We start from the raw sequence: 12449 nt of genomic DNA, 5'->3' as shown, positions 1-12449 counted from the left end.
TATAAAGTCTTGTGAGAAACTAGGGCAATGAATGGCTCTTGCTACACATCTTGGAACAAGCCTCCACACAGCTTTCACCTTTTGTGGCCTCTACAAAAAAGAAACCATGAAAAGCAATAAGATGAAGGAAAGAGGGAGAACAGATGAAATGAGAGAGAGAGAGAGAGAGAGAGAGAGAAGTACCAAACTGACAAAAAGAAACTATGAAAAGCAATAAGATGAAGGAAAGAGGGAGAGAGAGAGAGAGAGAGGGAGAGAGAGAAGTACCAAGTTTTGGATTGCTGCAAAATTTCAATGCACAGCTAGTTTTGCAAGAGTGAGTAAGGCCGGGTGAAGGAGTTTCCCCACATTCTGACTTACATTTTATATCGCACTTCATAGGAGTATTAAGTTCTGGTAGACAAGCTGAATAGCAATCATCGTAGCATTTGGAAGCCGCACTGGGCTGCCCTACAATCATCCAAAAGACCAAACAAATTGTTGCAACCGCCTTAACTCTTCCCACCTCCATGTTCTATCTCAACAAACTTTGCCTGCTTTCCTTTGAATAAATATTGGGAATGACTTATTGGATCTTACCAACATTTATATATATGGAGAGAGAGATGGATTGAGAAATATTATGTCATGTTTGCTGTCAAGGTTTTATGACTTTTTATTATTAATTTTTATTTATTAAGTAAATATTATTTTTCCTAATCTTATTATTTAGCTAAATAAAAAATTGTTAAATAATGCTCTTTTAAAATAAATAAAAAATTATTTTAAATTATATATAAGGGTATTATTATCAATTTATTTATTTTTCATTTATATTCTCATTCTAACAAGACGTTGAAATATAAAGAAATAATCATTCCAACCTTACATTTTCAATGCATCCAAATATAACAATTTAAATAATTAAATTCATTTATATTTAAAGGTAAATAAGAATGAAAATAAATTATTTATTTTAATTCTACATTCCCATGTGTCAGTCAAATATGGCATAAGATAATGGCTTACATGCACCTCGATTAACTTAAGTGAATAAAAATAATAATGGCATTACCATAAGGTGTTTGACCAAAAAAGTTGAGTCTTGATGTTAACAAATTTGACACAAACAATAAACACTAATTCTGGACAAAATCAAGCCTAGGTTTGGAAGTAATTTATAAAAAAGGTATGAAAGAATTTCCTTGAAAACAGTAGATATTTTTCTACTTATTACAAAAATCAATTTTTGTTATTTAACGACTTATAGAAGCATTGTCAAAAATACTTTTTAAATTTGTATTTGGACATTGAGACTTAATTTGAAATTGATTTTAAATTCTTCTTAATCACTTTTATAATAATTTTTCACCCAATCTTTTGGATAAAATAAATAAAAAGTAAATCTTGAAAAATTTTATGTATTTGGTGCATAAAAAGTAGTTTTTAAAAAACATTTTTCTAAGAATGGAATCTTTTATTTGAAATTGTCTATTATGTTTTAATTTTTTTTAAATTATTGAGAACCCTAGATTACTTTGTTTTCTGACCCTAAATCTCGTAAAATGCATGCAATCTACCCCGAAAGCTCTCTAAATCTATCACAGTGGAAGACTTGGCAATAAAAATCAAACAAATACATAGTGTTAGCTCAAGGGTTCTCCTAAATATGTTTTGATGACAACAAAACATGGTTAAGTGAACTAGTGTGTCAATCAAGTAAAAGTTTCAAGTTGTATTGAGAAAATACATAGAAAGCTCAAGTTAGCATAAAAGGAATTCAAAGAACATGAATACTTGGATACCTATAGACTCATTTAAGTTTAGGATAAATTTGTAAGATGAATTCTTTGGGTGCACTTAGGATTAAAGTATTTTTTTCATGCATTCATTCATACTCAGTTTTCATAAAAATAAGTTTAAGTGTTTGTAAATTGAATGAACATGAGTTAATAAGTGAAACCTTAGGCCAAATTCTTTCAAAATTGACTTACATATGTTTTTAATTGAGTTGCCCAAGTGTTGGAAAGTTTTGGATTGAAAAAGGGAAGTTTTAGAGCTGATTTTAGCCTAATTGTTCAAGCCCCCCTCATCATCGATTCAACTAGTTAAGTGTTCTCGTTTGAAGACGTGTCAAGGCTCCAAAAATTCTCTTTTCCAAAACCTCAATGTTGTTGGCAGAGGCTCAACCTTTCCTGGTTGAGCACCAGTCAAGGTCCGATCAAGGGTTAGTCGAAGCCCAATAAGGATCAATAGTCACTTGCAATATATTAAATACCCAATGACTATTCAATTGATCGAATCAAAGCTTGACTAGAGCTCAATCGATTAAGGTTGAGTTTTGGAAAATAGGGTGTCCAAGGTTGGTTTCCTATAAATTGAGAAGTCCTATGCATTTATTGACAAGATAACATCTGCATTAACTTATTTGCCCACCCTTTTCTCTTATTCAAAGCTCTCAAACTCAAGTGCATTTATTTTTTCATTTGAAAATCATTTAGTGCACACATTGTTTTCATCTTAGTTTCCGTTGTATTGAGCCATTATTAAGTTAAGCTAAGAGTTGTTAAACATTTGGTGAAAGTTAAGTGTTTAAAGCTTTGAGTTAGGAATTAAATTGTACAAGTTTGAAGGCTTGGTTTAAAGCCTTGATTAGTGAAGCCCTCACTCGAAAAGGAGATTAAGGAGAGTGGATGTAGGCGGATTTACTGAACCATTATAAAATAAGTTTGCATCTTTCTTTCCTCTTTTATTTATTTAATTACTTCTACTATTGTTTAATTTAAGTTTTTTTTTCTAAAAAAAAATTTTAATCACACAATTCACATCCCTCTCCCCTAGGTATTTTCCTAAATTATATTAACCTTATTTCACACATAGATTTAGAGAGATGGGTGTTATACCTGCGAGCTGGATGTTCCCAAATTGAATTTAATTTGAAGAAGACGTCGAGGAAGATGTCATGAGCCTTAGAGAACCCGTCTACCTAAAAATCTTCCACTCAATTTTTCCCTTTATGGCTCTTAGCACAAAAAAAGGGTGGTCATCTCTTCCTTTCTTAAGAGTGGCTAGGGTTTATAGACAAAATGACAAAAGTCTAAACCCTAAACCATTAAAAAGGTTTAATTATAAAGGGTTCCTTGTTAAGCAACTTGAGCCCAAATTTAGTTTGGGTTACTTAATCTTATCCCACTCATGTCCTAATTAATTAATTAACTCTAATGTGCTAGAATAAATTAATTAACCCAAATCATTAAACTAGAAAGATCATTCCAAATCCCTTAAATAAAACATGTCACCATGAACTAGAAGTTTGAACAAAGATCATTGAAGTCCATAAGAAAATATTAGCTCTCTAATAATTTAATTTTGAAGTTGAGTTAACAGTATAATAAAAGGAGTTAATTACACTCTAGTATCCTATAAAATTACAATGAAACAAAACTCAGGTCCATAAGAAAGTAAAAAAATAATGTCTTATCAAGATAAAAATTCTTTAGAGTAGGCTTGTGGTAAAATTATTTACATTTATTTCATATTAAATAGATTTTTTTTCCCTTATGTGTTAATTATTTTCTTATTCACGGTAGGAGGGCAACTCTGACTGTCCTCCACCTCTCTTTTGGTTTTTATGCTTTTTTTCAACAAAAAAAAAAAAATTATTTTCTAAAGAAGACAAGGGGGATGAAATTAAGAGGGGGAGAATGTGAGATTATGATTATAGTTTTATTGGGTTTGGATAAGAGGGATAAAAATTCAGGAGAATTAAATAATTTTATATGCTTACTTCTATTTAAAAAATAAATAACTAGGATGTAAATAATTGCTATTTATTGAAAATACTTTAAACTAGGAAATCAAAAAGGACAACTTCCGTTGCCGGGAATCGAACCCGGGTCTCCTGGGTGAAAGCCAGATATCCTAACCGCTGGACGACAACGGATTGGTGGTCACTTTGCAAGTTTAATTATATTCATATAAAAAAAAGACTACGATTCTAATTCAATTTCCCTACTCCCCGGCCTTTTTCCCTTTTACCAACCCTGTCCCTTATGTATTGGCAAATTTTATTTATTATTTATTTATTATTTTTTGAAAAAAAACAAATCCAATGATCACGTCCGCTAGGACACCCCTACATAGTTTCTACTCGTAACAAAATTTAAATTTAATTTTAATAGTGTGACTTAACAATTTTTACAATATACAATAATATGTTTTAAAAATAGTGGATTCAAATTAGATGTAATCATATATAGTAATCCTATCAATTTATATAAATGTAGTTAATTAACGGGTCATATTCGGGTTTAATTGTTCCTCCAAAATACATTTAGTCTATTTATTTAATCGTGTTAAAATGATCTATTTATATCCCATTTAATCTATATAAATTTATTAAATTTTTGTATTTAAATTTATTAAATTTAAAAATATTTTTTAAAATTGTAAATATTATATTATTAAATATTAAGTAATTAATTAAATTAAAATTTCATATTTTTTTTGCAAAGATTAAAAAGTGCTTTGTAACTAAGATATTGAATATTATAATTGAAATATGAAATAAAATAATAAATTAATGTAAAATTAAAATTTTAATTTATTTTCTATTTTATAACCATGTTATAATTAAAATTAAATAATCAAATTAATTAGGATCTTCAAAAAAATTAAAGTTAAAAGTTAAAAAGCAATTAAAAGGCATTTTAAAATAATATTTTTATAAAATTTAAATTTTAAATAGATTAATTAAAATAACACGAGTTTACAATACAACTTAAAACCCCTTTAATTGTAATTTTAGGAAGTGTTTTTAATCTTTTTAATATTTAAAAAATTTTATCATTAAAATGTTAAAAAGTTTTAAAATGTTTTCTAAAATCATTACAAAACGTATTCTAAATATGCGTTTAATAATAAATAATTCAATAATCAAATTAATTAAGATCTTCAAAAAATTAAAGTTAAAAGTTAAAAAGCAATTAAAAGGCATTTTAAAATAATATTTTTATAAAATTTAAATTTTAAATAGATTAATTAAAAGAACACGAGTTTACAATACAACTTAAAACTCCTTTAATTGTAATTTTAGGAAGTGTTTTTAATCTTTTTAATACTTAAAAAATTTTATCATTAAAATATTAAAAAGTTTAAAAATATTTTCTAGAATCATTACAAAACGTATTCTAAATATGTGTTTAATAATAATTTAGAAAACGTTTTAGAGTGCATTTGATAATGATTTTAGAAAACGTTTCTAATATTTCTAATACTTAAATAATAATAAAAAATTAAGTATTAAAAATATTTCTTAAAATTATTGTTAAAGACTCTTAGAATATGTTTGATAATAATTTTAAAAAATATTTATGATATTTCTAATATTTTAAAAATAAAAATTTTAAAATATTAAAAATACTAAAAATATTTCTTAAAATCACTACCAAAGCATTCTTAATTATAATAAAAAAAAAAGTTTATATGAAGATATTTTGAGACGATTATTTAACCTGTCGTATTGGATTAAGTAAATTTTCATTATTTCTTACCATAACATTAAATTTTGTCCTGGCATAAGTTAAATCATCAAAGACAAAAGAAGTCATGAAATAGAACAATTGTTTGGATAAGGCCAAGCCAGGATCTTTCTACATCACATACTACATAATTCGAAATCTGAAGTCTAGTACTACAGCTCATATATCATATTAGTGAGGACTTATTTCCTCGACTGCTCTTCTTCTCAACATAATTGCTCCTTACCCGCCACCAACCCCCGGTCCCCCCCTTCCTTCAAGAAAAATATGGAGAAAGAAAGAGTTGTAGTAGCATTCACAACCTAAAGTGAGAAAGCTTCAGAGAGATTTACATCCACACATCAAAGGAGAAAAAGCTTTACAAACAAAGCTAGGGAACAACCACCACTTGCTGCAAACTATCATGGCCTTTTATTCTTCTTGATTATTATTGGACATAAGATGACGTTTCCTCTTCCTTTTCAGCTACCAGGGAAAGTGCAAGCATTATAACCTACAAGAGAAAATTGGTTGAGATGAGAGTAAAGTAAACACTTGCTGTTTATGCCACTGCTTTCAGAGCAAAAAAACCAGCAGGAAGAGGAAAAAAGGCACCCAACTTGAAAGGCTTGTACTCTTTTAAATTATAAATGATCATGTGCTAATGGGGCCACTGGACCCATAAAGGGAATATCATCATCTCTTTAGTAAAAGTCTATCTCCATCTGGTGGCGTAGACCCATCTCTCTCATGTCCAAGAAAGTCTAGGGTTTGTTGGTAGTAGCTTTAAGGGAAACGTGCTTTTTATGGGTGATCAGAGTTATTTCTCCTATGCCCTACCCAAGTTGCATCCAAGCCCACCTCAAAAGCACTTTTAAAAAATAATTTTTAAAATACAGCCATTCAAAAAATATAAGACAACTTTCAATTAAAATTTAAAACCTTAAAAGTACCATAAATTTGGAAATAGTTTTGAAGCTGTCATATTTTTAAAAATATTTTTTAAAAATGTTTTTTTTTTTTTTCAAAAAACCCTCAAAAGCATAACTAGGACTAAAACCCTTGCAGTATTATTGGTGTGGCCAGGAGGAAATTTCTTCTTATTCAAAATTGGTTAATGGTGAAGTGGAGGAGAATTTACTTGGATTGCTGGATGTGAGAGTTGCTGTCTGAGTGAAATCACAGTTCCACGAATTCTTGCCAGAAGATTGATAGAGCAGGTTCATGGCATAAGCAGCATGTGCTGCAACGGTGTTTGGTTCAAAACAAGCGCCACCAGGTTGAATTGGGGTGCAGTCGATGCCCTGGCTGCAAGCATAGTCAAGATTTGCCTGCAGTTGAGCATCAGAAACACCAGTCTTGGGCACACACCAGACAGAACTAGCTGTTGGGTTTGGTGATGGATTCACTGGAGTTTCCGGGGTTGATGGGGTCTGGGAGGCAGGCACAAAGAAAGCATGTCATTCACCAAATGCATGATATTACATCAAAATGATATAAACAATGGAAGAAGAAAAAACGCATTTAGAATACAAGGCTTTAGAATACAGCATTCCTAATAATGACATTGTAAAAGAAAAAACCGATCTTTGAAAACCTGGAAAAATTGAATATCCTGCAGTTTCAGAAATTATAACAAGTTCCCAAACACCAAAGTGGATCGAAGTATAATATAATTAAAACAAAACATGCATCATCCACTATTTCAAAAAAAAAATTAAGACCATTCCATTTGAGGCAGAAATAATCCGTTCCCAAGGGAAAAAAAAAATTATGGGAGTTCTTTTTTCCTTTTCTAAATTATGTCATGCTTTAAACATAATCAAGAACACGATGATTTCTAGATCAAGAACTGTTTCATTTTGATGAAGTAGTCCATGTTCCTGAAAAGTTAAATGGTTGAAAAGTGTTAGGTGTACCCAACCCAAATTGTCTTTACTGGGACAATAACCATAAAAGGAGATTGATCAAATGCAAAGCACAATGGCTTTATTAAAAGATGGATTCAAATCTCACCTGGCTACTCTTTGAAAGAGAGACATCATATGTCATGGAAAGATCAGGCTTGAAAAGTCCAAATGCCCGTTCCGAGCCTGGACCAGGTTTCAAATTCTCATCATAAAGTGCAAAAATATACGTATCCACAGATTTCCCAGGCATCAATGGGGTCCCAGCCATTGATCTAAGGTGGGCAATCAAATTCCCATTGTAGGCCTTCGCATTCTCAATGCTGGGCCCAACTTCATTGGCATCTCCACTGTATGGCCACCCTGTCTCAGCAACAACAATCTCAACTTCCTTGAATCCCATTGCATTTAAAGCAGATCTCACAGAATCAACCTGCATATTATGAACAAGTTGTAAATCAAATGAAAAAAATTCAATGGGGTTTTGCACGTCCAGGCCATTAGAGACTCGGTTTTCAAGTTCATATGGATTTTTACAAATCAAAGAACAGTGAATAACTTGAATAGACTAATCTATAATTATTGGAGGGGCCAACTTGAAATACAGGCGACAAGATGATAAAAAAACACAAGATGCTCCCTCCAATTATTTCAACAAAAAGCAAAGAATATAATAGAGGTAGTAGGAGAGGCCACTGGCCTTAGTGTGCCTGTTGTTAATGCTTCCTTGACTTGATTTTCTACACATATCCAATATGCTTAAATAAGGGGATCTAATCAAATTGCAATTGTATTCGATGCCAAAAATTCCTTGGAATCCAATTCAAACAGACCTTCCACTAACAGGCCAAGAGCGTATATATCCTATACATATGTGAGTAAGAAGATGCATTATACTAATGAAAGAGTATACAGTAGACTCTTCAAGTCTTCTCTCAAATAAGAAAACAGAAAAAACTATTTGATGACTAGGATCCTTGTATAAAATTCATATGATAATGAAAAAAAGGGAAGAAGAAGATGGTGGGAAGCCCCCATTTGATCTTTACTATTTAATCATCTGCAAGCTAAAAATCAGTTTGATTTAAGAGCTTCAAGTCCTCTACCATGATCTCAAAGAAGCTAAAAAAAAAGGTTAGGGGTTCTATTATAGTGACCACTTTTTCCATAGGTGTCAGTCAAAAGGGGACCACCCATAACTTAGGTCTCATTACTCTGTAGCTTTATACTCTAACCCAATTGCGCTTCTTTGTACACTTATTCAACATCTTAGATTTTATCATATATTTTGAACAGGTCCGATTCTGAGTGTGGTAGATGCTGATATGGCATCTTAGTTTTTTCCTAAAAGTTTAAATTGGGCATCTAGAGATATTTGCAACAAAGATTGGATGATGGGGCAAGAAATTGAAAGGATTGGAAGCAACAGAACAAGAATGCCAGCCCAGAGCTGATCCAAGTAAATCCAAGTCTCTTACGTCAATGGCCGACCATAACAGATCACATTATGTCATAGTCAAGAGAAAAAAAAAGGATCTCGACCCATGTCCTCTACTCTTGTCTATCACCTTCACATGGCCATGTTTGGGATCCATCACTGCATTTGGTTCACAAGAAATATTAAACTAATAAATACAGAAGAAAGAAACGGGAGCTAACGTTCCTTTTTAGATCACAAAATATATATATATACGTATATATTTAAAAAAAGAAAATAAATAAATAACAACTTCAACCACCACACAATTTTTTTCCATTTTCTTATTTTCTACAAGGTTATATTTGGTATTTAATTAAAAAATGATTCATGGAAAATATTTAATAGAAAAATAATCTTTAATTTGGCAACATATACTGAGAGAGACAGAAGCTTCGAGTAGAAGTTGCAGGACACGTACCTGGGCATCAAACATGTTCGTGTACTTGATATTGTTGCCCGAGTCAACTCGTCCCGTGTTGGGTTGAAACAGGCAAAAGGCGAGTGTCTCGGGCCTGGGATCGCTCTGGTACGCGAAGAAAGGGTATGGGTTGATGGCAAAAGGCGAGCCAGTGTTTCTCTGGAACTCCAACAAGCCCCTCATTGTGTCCGAAGTCGCCGGGTTGAAAGCGCCGGAGGAGGGCGGGTCAGACTGAGTCAACACGGCCATGGAGTGCACGGTTGAGACCTTGACTTTTCCTCCCAGTGACGCCGCGTTGAGGGCATTCTGGACATTTTGCATCGCCGGCAAGAGCTGCGACATCAGGTTCTGGTCGGTGGAGCTCATGACCTCGTTGCCAACAGTGATGAGGATAATCTTGCTTGCAGGGTAGTAGGCGATGACGTTTGAGTTCACCCACTGAGCCGCGAAGTTCGGATCGGAGGCTAGGGCGGGGATGTCGCCGTTGGCGGCGCCGATAACGATTCCGATACCAGTGTTGGCAAGAGCTTTGATGATTCCCGGATCGGCGCCGTATAATCTGACCTTTTCAATTGACGTGGATTTGAGCAGCTTCACGGTGGCCTCAGGCGGCGGTAGGTTGTTGGCGACTTGCCCATAGTTGATGCCGATGAAAGACTGCGAATCTGCAACAAACCCAAATTTCTTTAACGATGAGCACCAAAGTTAATACAGCTCACTAACCAGTTCAGGAAGCTGAAAAACGACGTCGTCATAAACCATCTTCATTACCTTGACCACGCTGTTCCAGCTTCTCCCCCATTACATACCCAAAAACCCATTCATGTACTCGAGTTCCACCACTCCACTGAAACCCAACTAAAATTCCATACACAACAAGAGAGACAAAAAACAAAAACCCAAAAATTAATAAAGAAGCAAAACCAAATCATTTAAGCGAAATTTTCCTAGAAAACAAACAAAAGGAATTGGAGAAGGAGAAAATTGAACTTACTGGCGAAGCGAAGAGATGGGAAGAGAAGAGAGAAGAAGAAGAAGAAGATGGAAGCGTGAGAGAGAGTAGGCATGGGCGAAGCTTGGAGACGAGCGAATGAGAAAGCAGGGACGAATTGAGGGAGAAAAGAGGAGAGAGTGTAACGGCACAAATTGTAATAGCAGTTTCTATAAGTGAGAATTTAACTGTCCTGCCTTAGCCGGATGATCTTGCGGGGAAGTGGAGCCGACAGTGGCCCCGTTTCGTATGGCAGGCGTAAAACACTAAATCGGAAAAAAAAAAAAGAAAAAAAAAGTGAGGGTGTGGAAATTCGTGGCGAAAGAAGTGAGGCGAAGTGGGATGAGGTTTTCGTACGTGTGGTCTGAGGACTGGCAGCTGAGGTGTGAGATATGGCCACGTGCATTAGATTTTGGGGGTCACTTCATTATCATCCTATTTATAAATCAACAAGAAACTTCAATGGGTTTTGACAAACATCTTTGTATAAGTTTACGTTAGTTAATTAAATATATTGAAGAAGCCGCCTGAAACCAATTGATGCATCGATTTTTAACGTCTACAGAAGGCGTCGAGTCCCAGTTGAAGGAGATAGGACTGCATCAATTTTTAACGTCTACATAAGGCCTCGAGTCTCAGTTGAAGGAGATAGGAATAGCCTCGTAGAATTTTATGTAAAAGGATGGAAGGATGTTACACCAAAAAGGGGAGGAAAGGGGCAAGGAGTGAAAGGAAGAGCTCCACCCCGTGTTATCCTCGGTCACTTCACCCTTTTGTTTTTTTCCTTAACTGAAAGTGGCATTTAGCTGGATAGGGGCTTTTTCTCAAATTTGTATTTATTTGTTTCACGGTAGAAAATTAAACACACACACAAGGAAAAAAAAGAAAAAGAAGGAAAATGTTGGTGAACTGGTGGAGGCAACATTTGATTGAGTTTTAGATGAAATAGGATCGCAAAGGGTTGTGAAATGGAATTGGGTACAGGGGCAGAGCAGAGGTGGGCAATAATTTTGGGGAAGCCATGAGTAGCATTGGATGCATTAGAGCCATAGAATGGGCGAGGAAAGTGAAGGTCGCTTTCGTGTTACAGAGGTGGGCACCCGCTTGGACTTTGGAAGACCACCGACCCACCTACCTGCCTGTGGAAGCAACCAGGTCTAGGTCTTCCCACTCTTGCATTATTGAATGCAAAACGAAGAGTTTCTCAGAATGCTCCATTCTATAAATTAAATGACCCCTCTTTAAGTGGAGGGTACATGTCCTTTTTGAACCGATTATTCTACTATATAACATTTCAATATATTTGTGGCATCTACTCTCCAGTGGGGTAGGATAAACTAAAACGCAAACCTTAACCAATTTGAACGTAGCCATAGGCGAAGCTCGCTAATAAATTTCACACGGACAAAAACAAATTAGGTGAGATTGATTAGTGTGTACGGCAAAACTGCAGTGGGAAAGATGGCGAAAACCTACCACAAAATTGGTTGAAATTAATGGTACAAGTCCTTCGGATATTCTAATGAAGCAGATTGGAGAATCACTAAACCATTTTTATACCCAGATCCAACCGGGTTGGTCAAAGCAGCTCTTTCGAAAATTGATTAAGGCCCTGGGTCACTGGACAAATACCTTGAAGCCAACATCGCACAAAAATACAAACTCTTATAAAGTTTTCTGTATATTCTGAAACCAACTATCATTGTTTGGAAAGTTAAAGTTTGAATATTCAAACTTTGGATTAATTTCACTCATACCCTTAGAAGCCTAATATAAATATATTTAATCACCATTAATTTTATAATATAAACATATTTAATCACCATTGATTTTATATTTCGCTCATAGATATCCTTCATGATTTTAAATATGAAGATTTTAAGTACGCACGTCACATGTCTAACAGTTCTTTAAAAAAACAATTTTATTCTTTAAAAAATATATTTTATAAACAAAATACATACACTAACCTACAAAATTTGAAGCCAAGGATGACTTAATACATTTATACCAAAACCATATTCTTTCCGAGTGGGCCCGAGTGAAGGGCAACACTAGTAACCTTGTTTTCTCCATTTTATTAAACTAAATTACTACTTAATCCTTACCCTATGAGTTTTTGCCTACGTACCAGATCCTTCTCCAGAACAGCAAA

At 33.8% G+C, this 12449-nt stretch overlaps 1 protein-coding gene and 1 non-coding gene across 2 annotated transcripts; both read right to left on the bottom strand.

The window, feature by feature from the left end:
* Positions 1-3850: 3850 nt before the first annotated feature.
* On the bottom strand, positions 3851-3922 carry TRNAE-UUC. The gene has a single exon. It is a non-coding gene; the product is annotated as a tRNA-Glu (tRNA).
* Positions 3923-5584: 1662 nt separating this feature from the next.
* Positions 5585-10523, bottom strand: LOC117911479 (glucan endo-1,3-beta-D-glucosidase). Its single transcript, XM_034825877.1, has 6 exons — positions 10298-10523; positions 10075-10161; positions 9304-9968; positions 7515-7838; positions 6640-6931; positions 5585-6012 (listed from the first exon to the last, which is right to left on the bottom strand). Exons 1-6 carry the CDS (start codon positions 10368-10370, stop codon positions 5981-5983), a joined length of 1473 nt encoding a protein of 490 aa, XP_034681768.1. The 5' UTR covers positions 10371-10523; the 3' UTR covers positions 5585-5980.
* Positions 10524-12449: the final 1926 nt, after the last annotated feature.

This window comes from Vitis riparia, chromosome 3 (assembly GCF_004353265.1).
Source record: "Vitis riparia cultivar Riparia Gloire de Montpellier isolate 1030 chromosome 3, EGFV_Vit.rip_1.0, whole genome shotgun sequence".
Taxonomy (NCBI): Eukaryota; Viridiplantae; Streptophyta; class Magnoliopsida; order Vitales; family Vitaceae; genus Vitis; species Vitis riparia.
This window is presented reverse-complemented; position numbering and strand designations above follow the sequence as displayed.

Coding starts and splice junctions, on each gene's coding strand:
- LOC117911479 (XM_034825877.1), bottom strand. CDS start 10,370: ATGCCTACTCTCTCTCACGCTTCCATCTTCTTCTTCTTCTTCTCTCTT. Junction 6,932..7,514: donor CTCTTTCAAAGAGTAGCCAG/GTGAGATTTGAA, acceptor CCTGCCTCCCAG/ACCCCATCAACCCCGGAAAC. Junction 6,013..6,639: donor TCTCACATCCAGCAATCCAA/GTAAATTCTCCT, acceptor TTTCTCTTGTAG/GTTATAATGCTTGCACTTTC.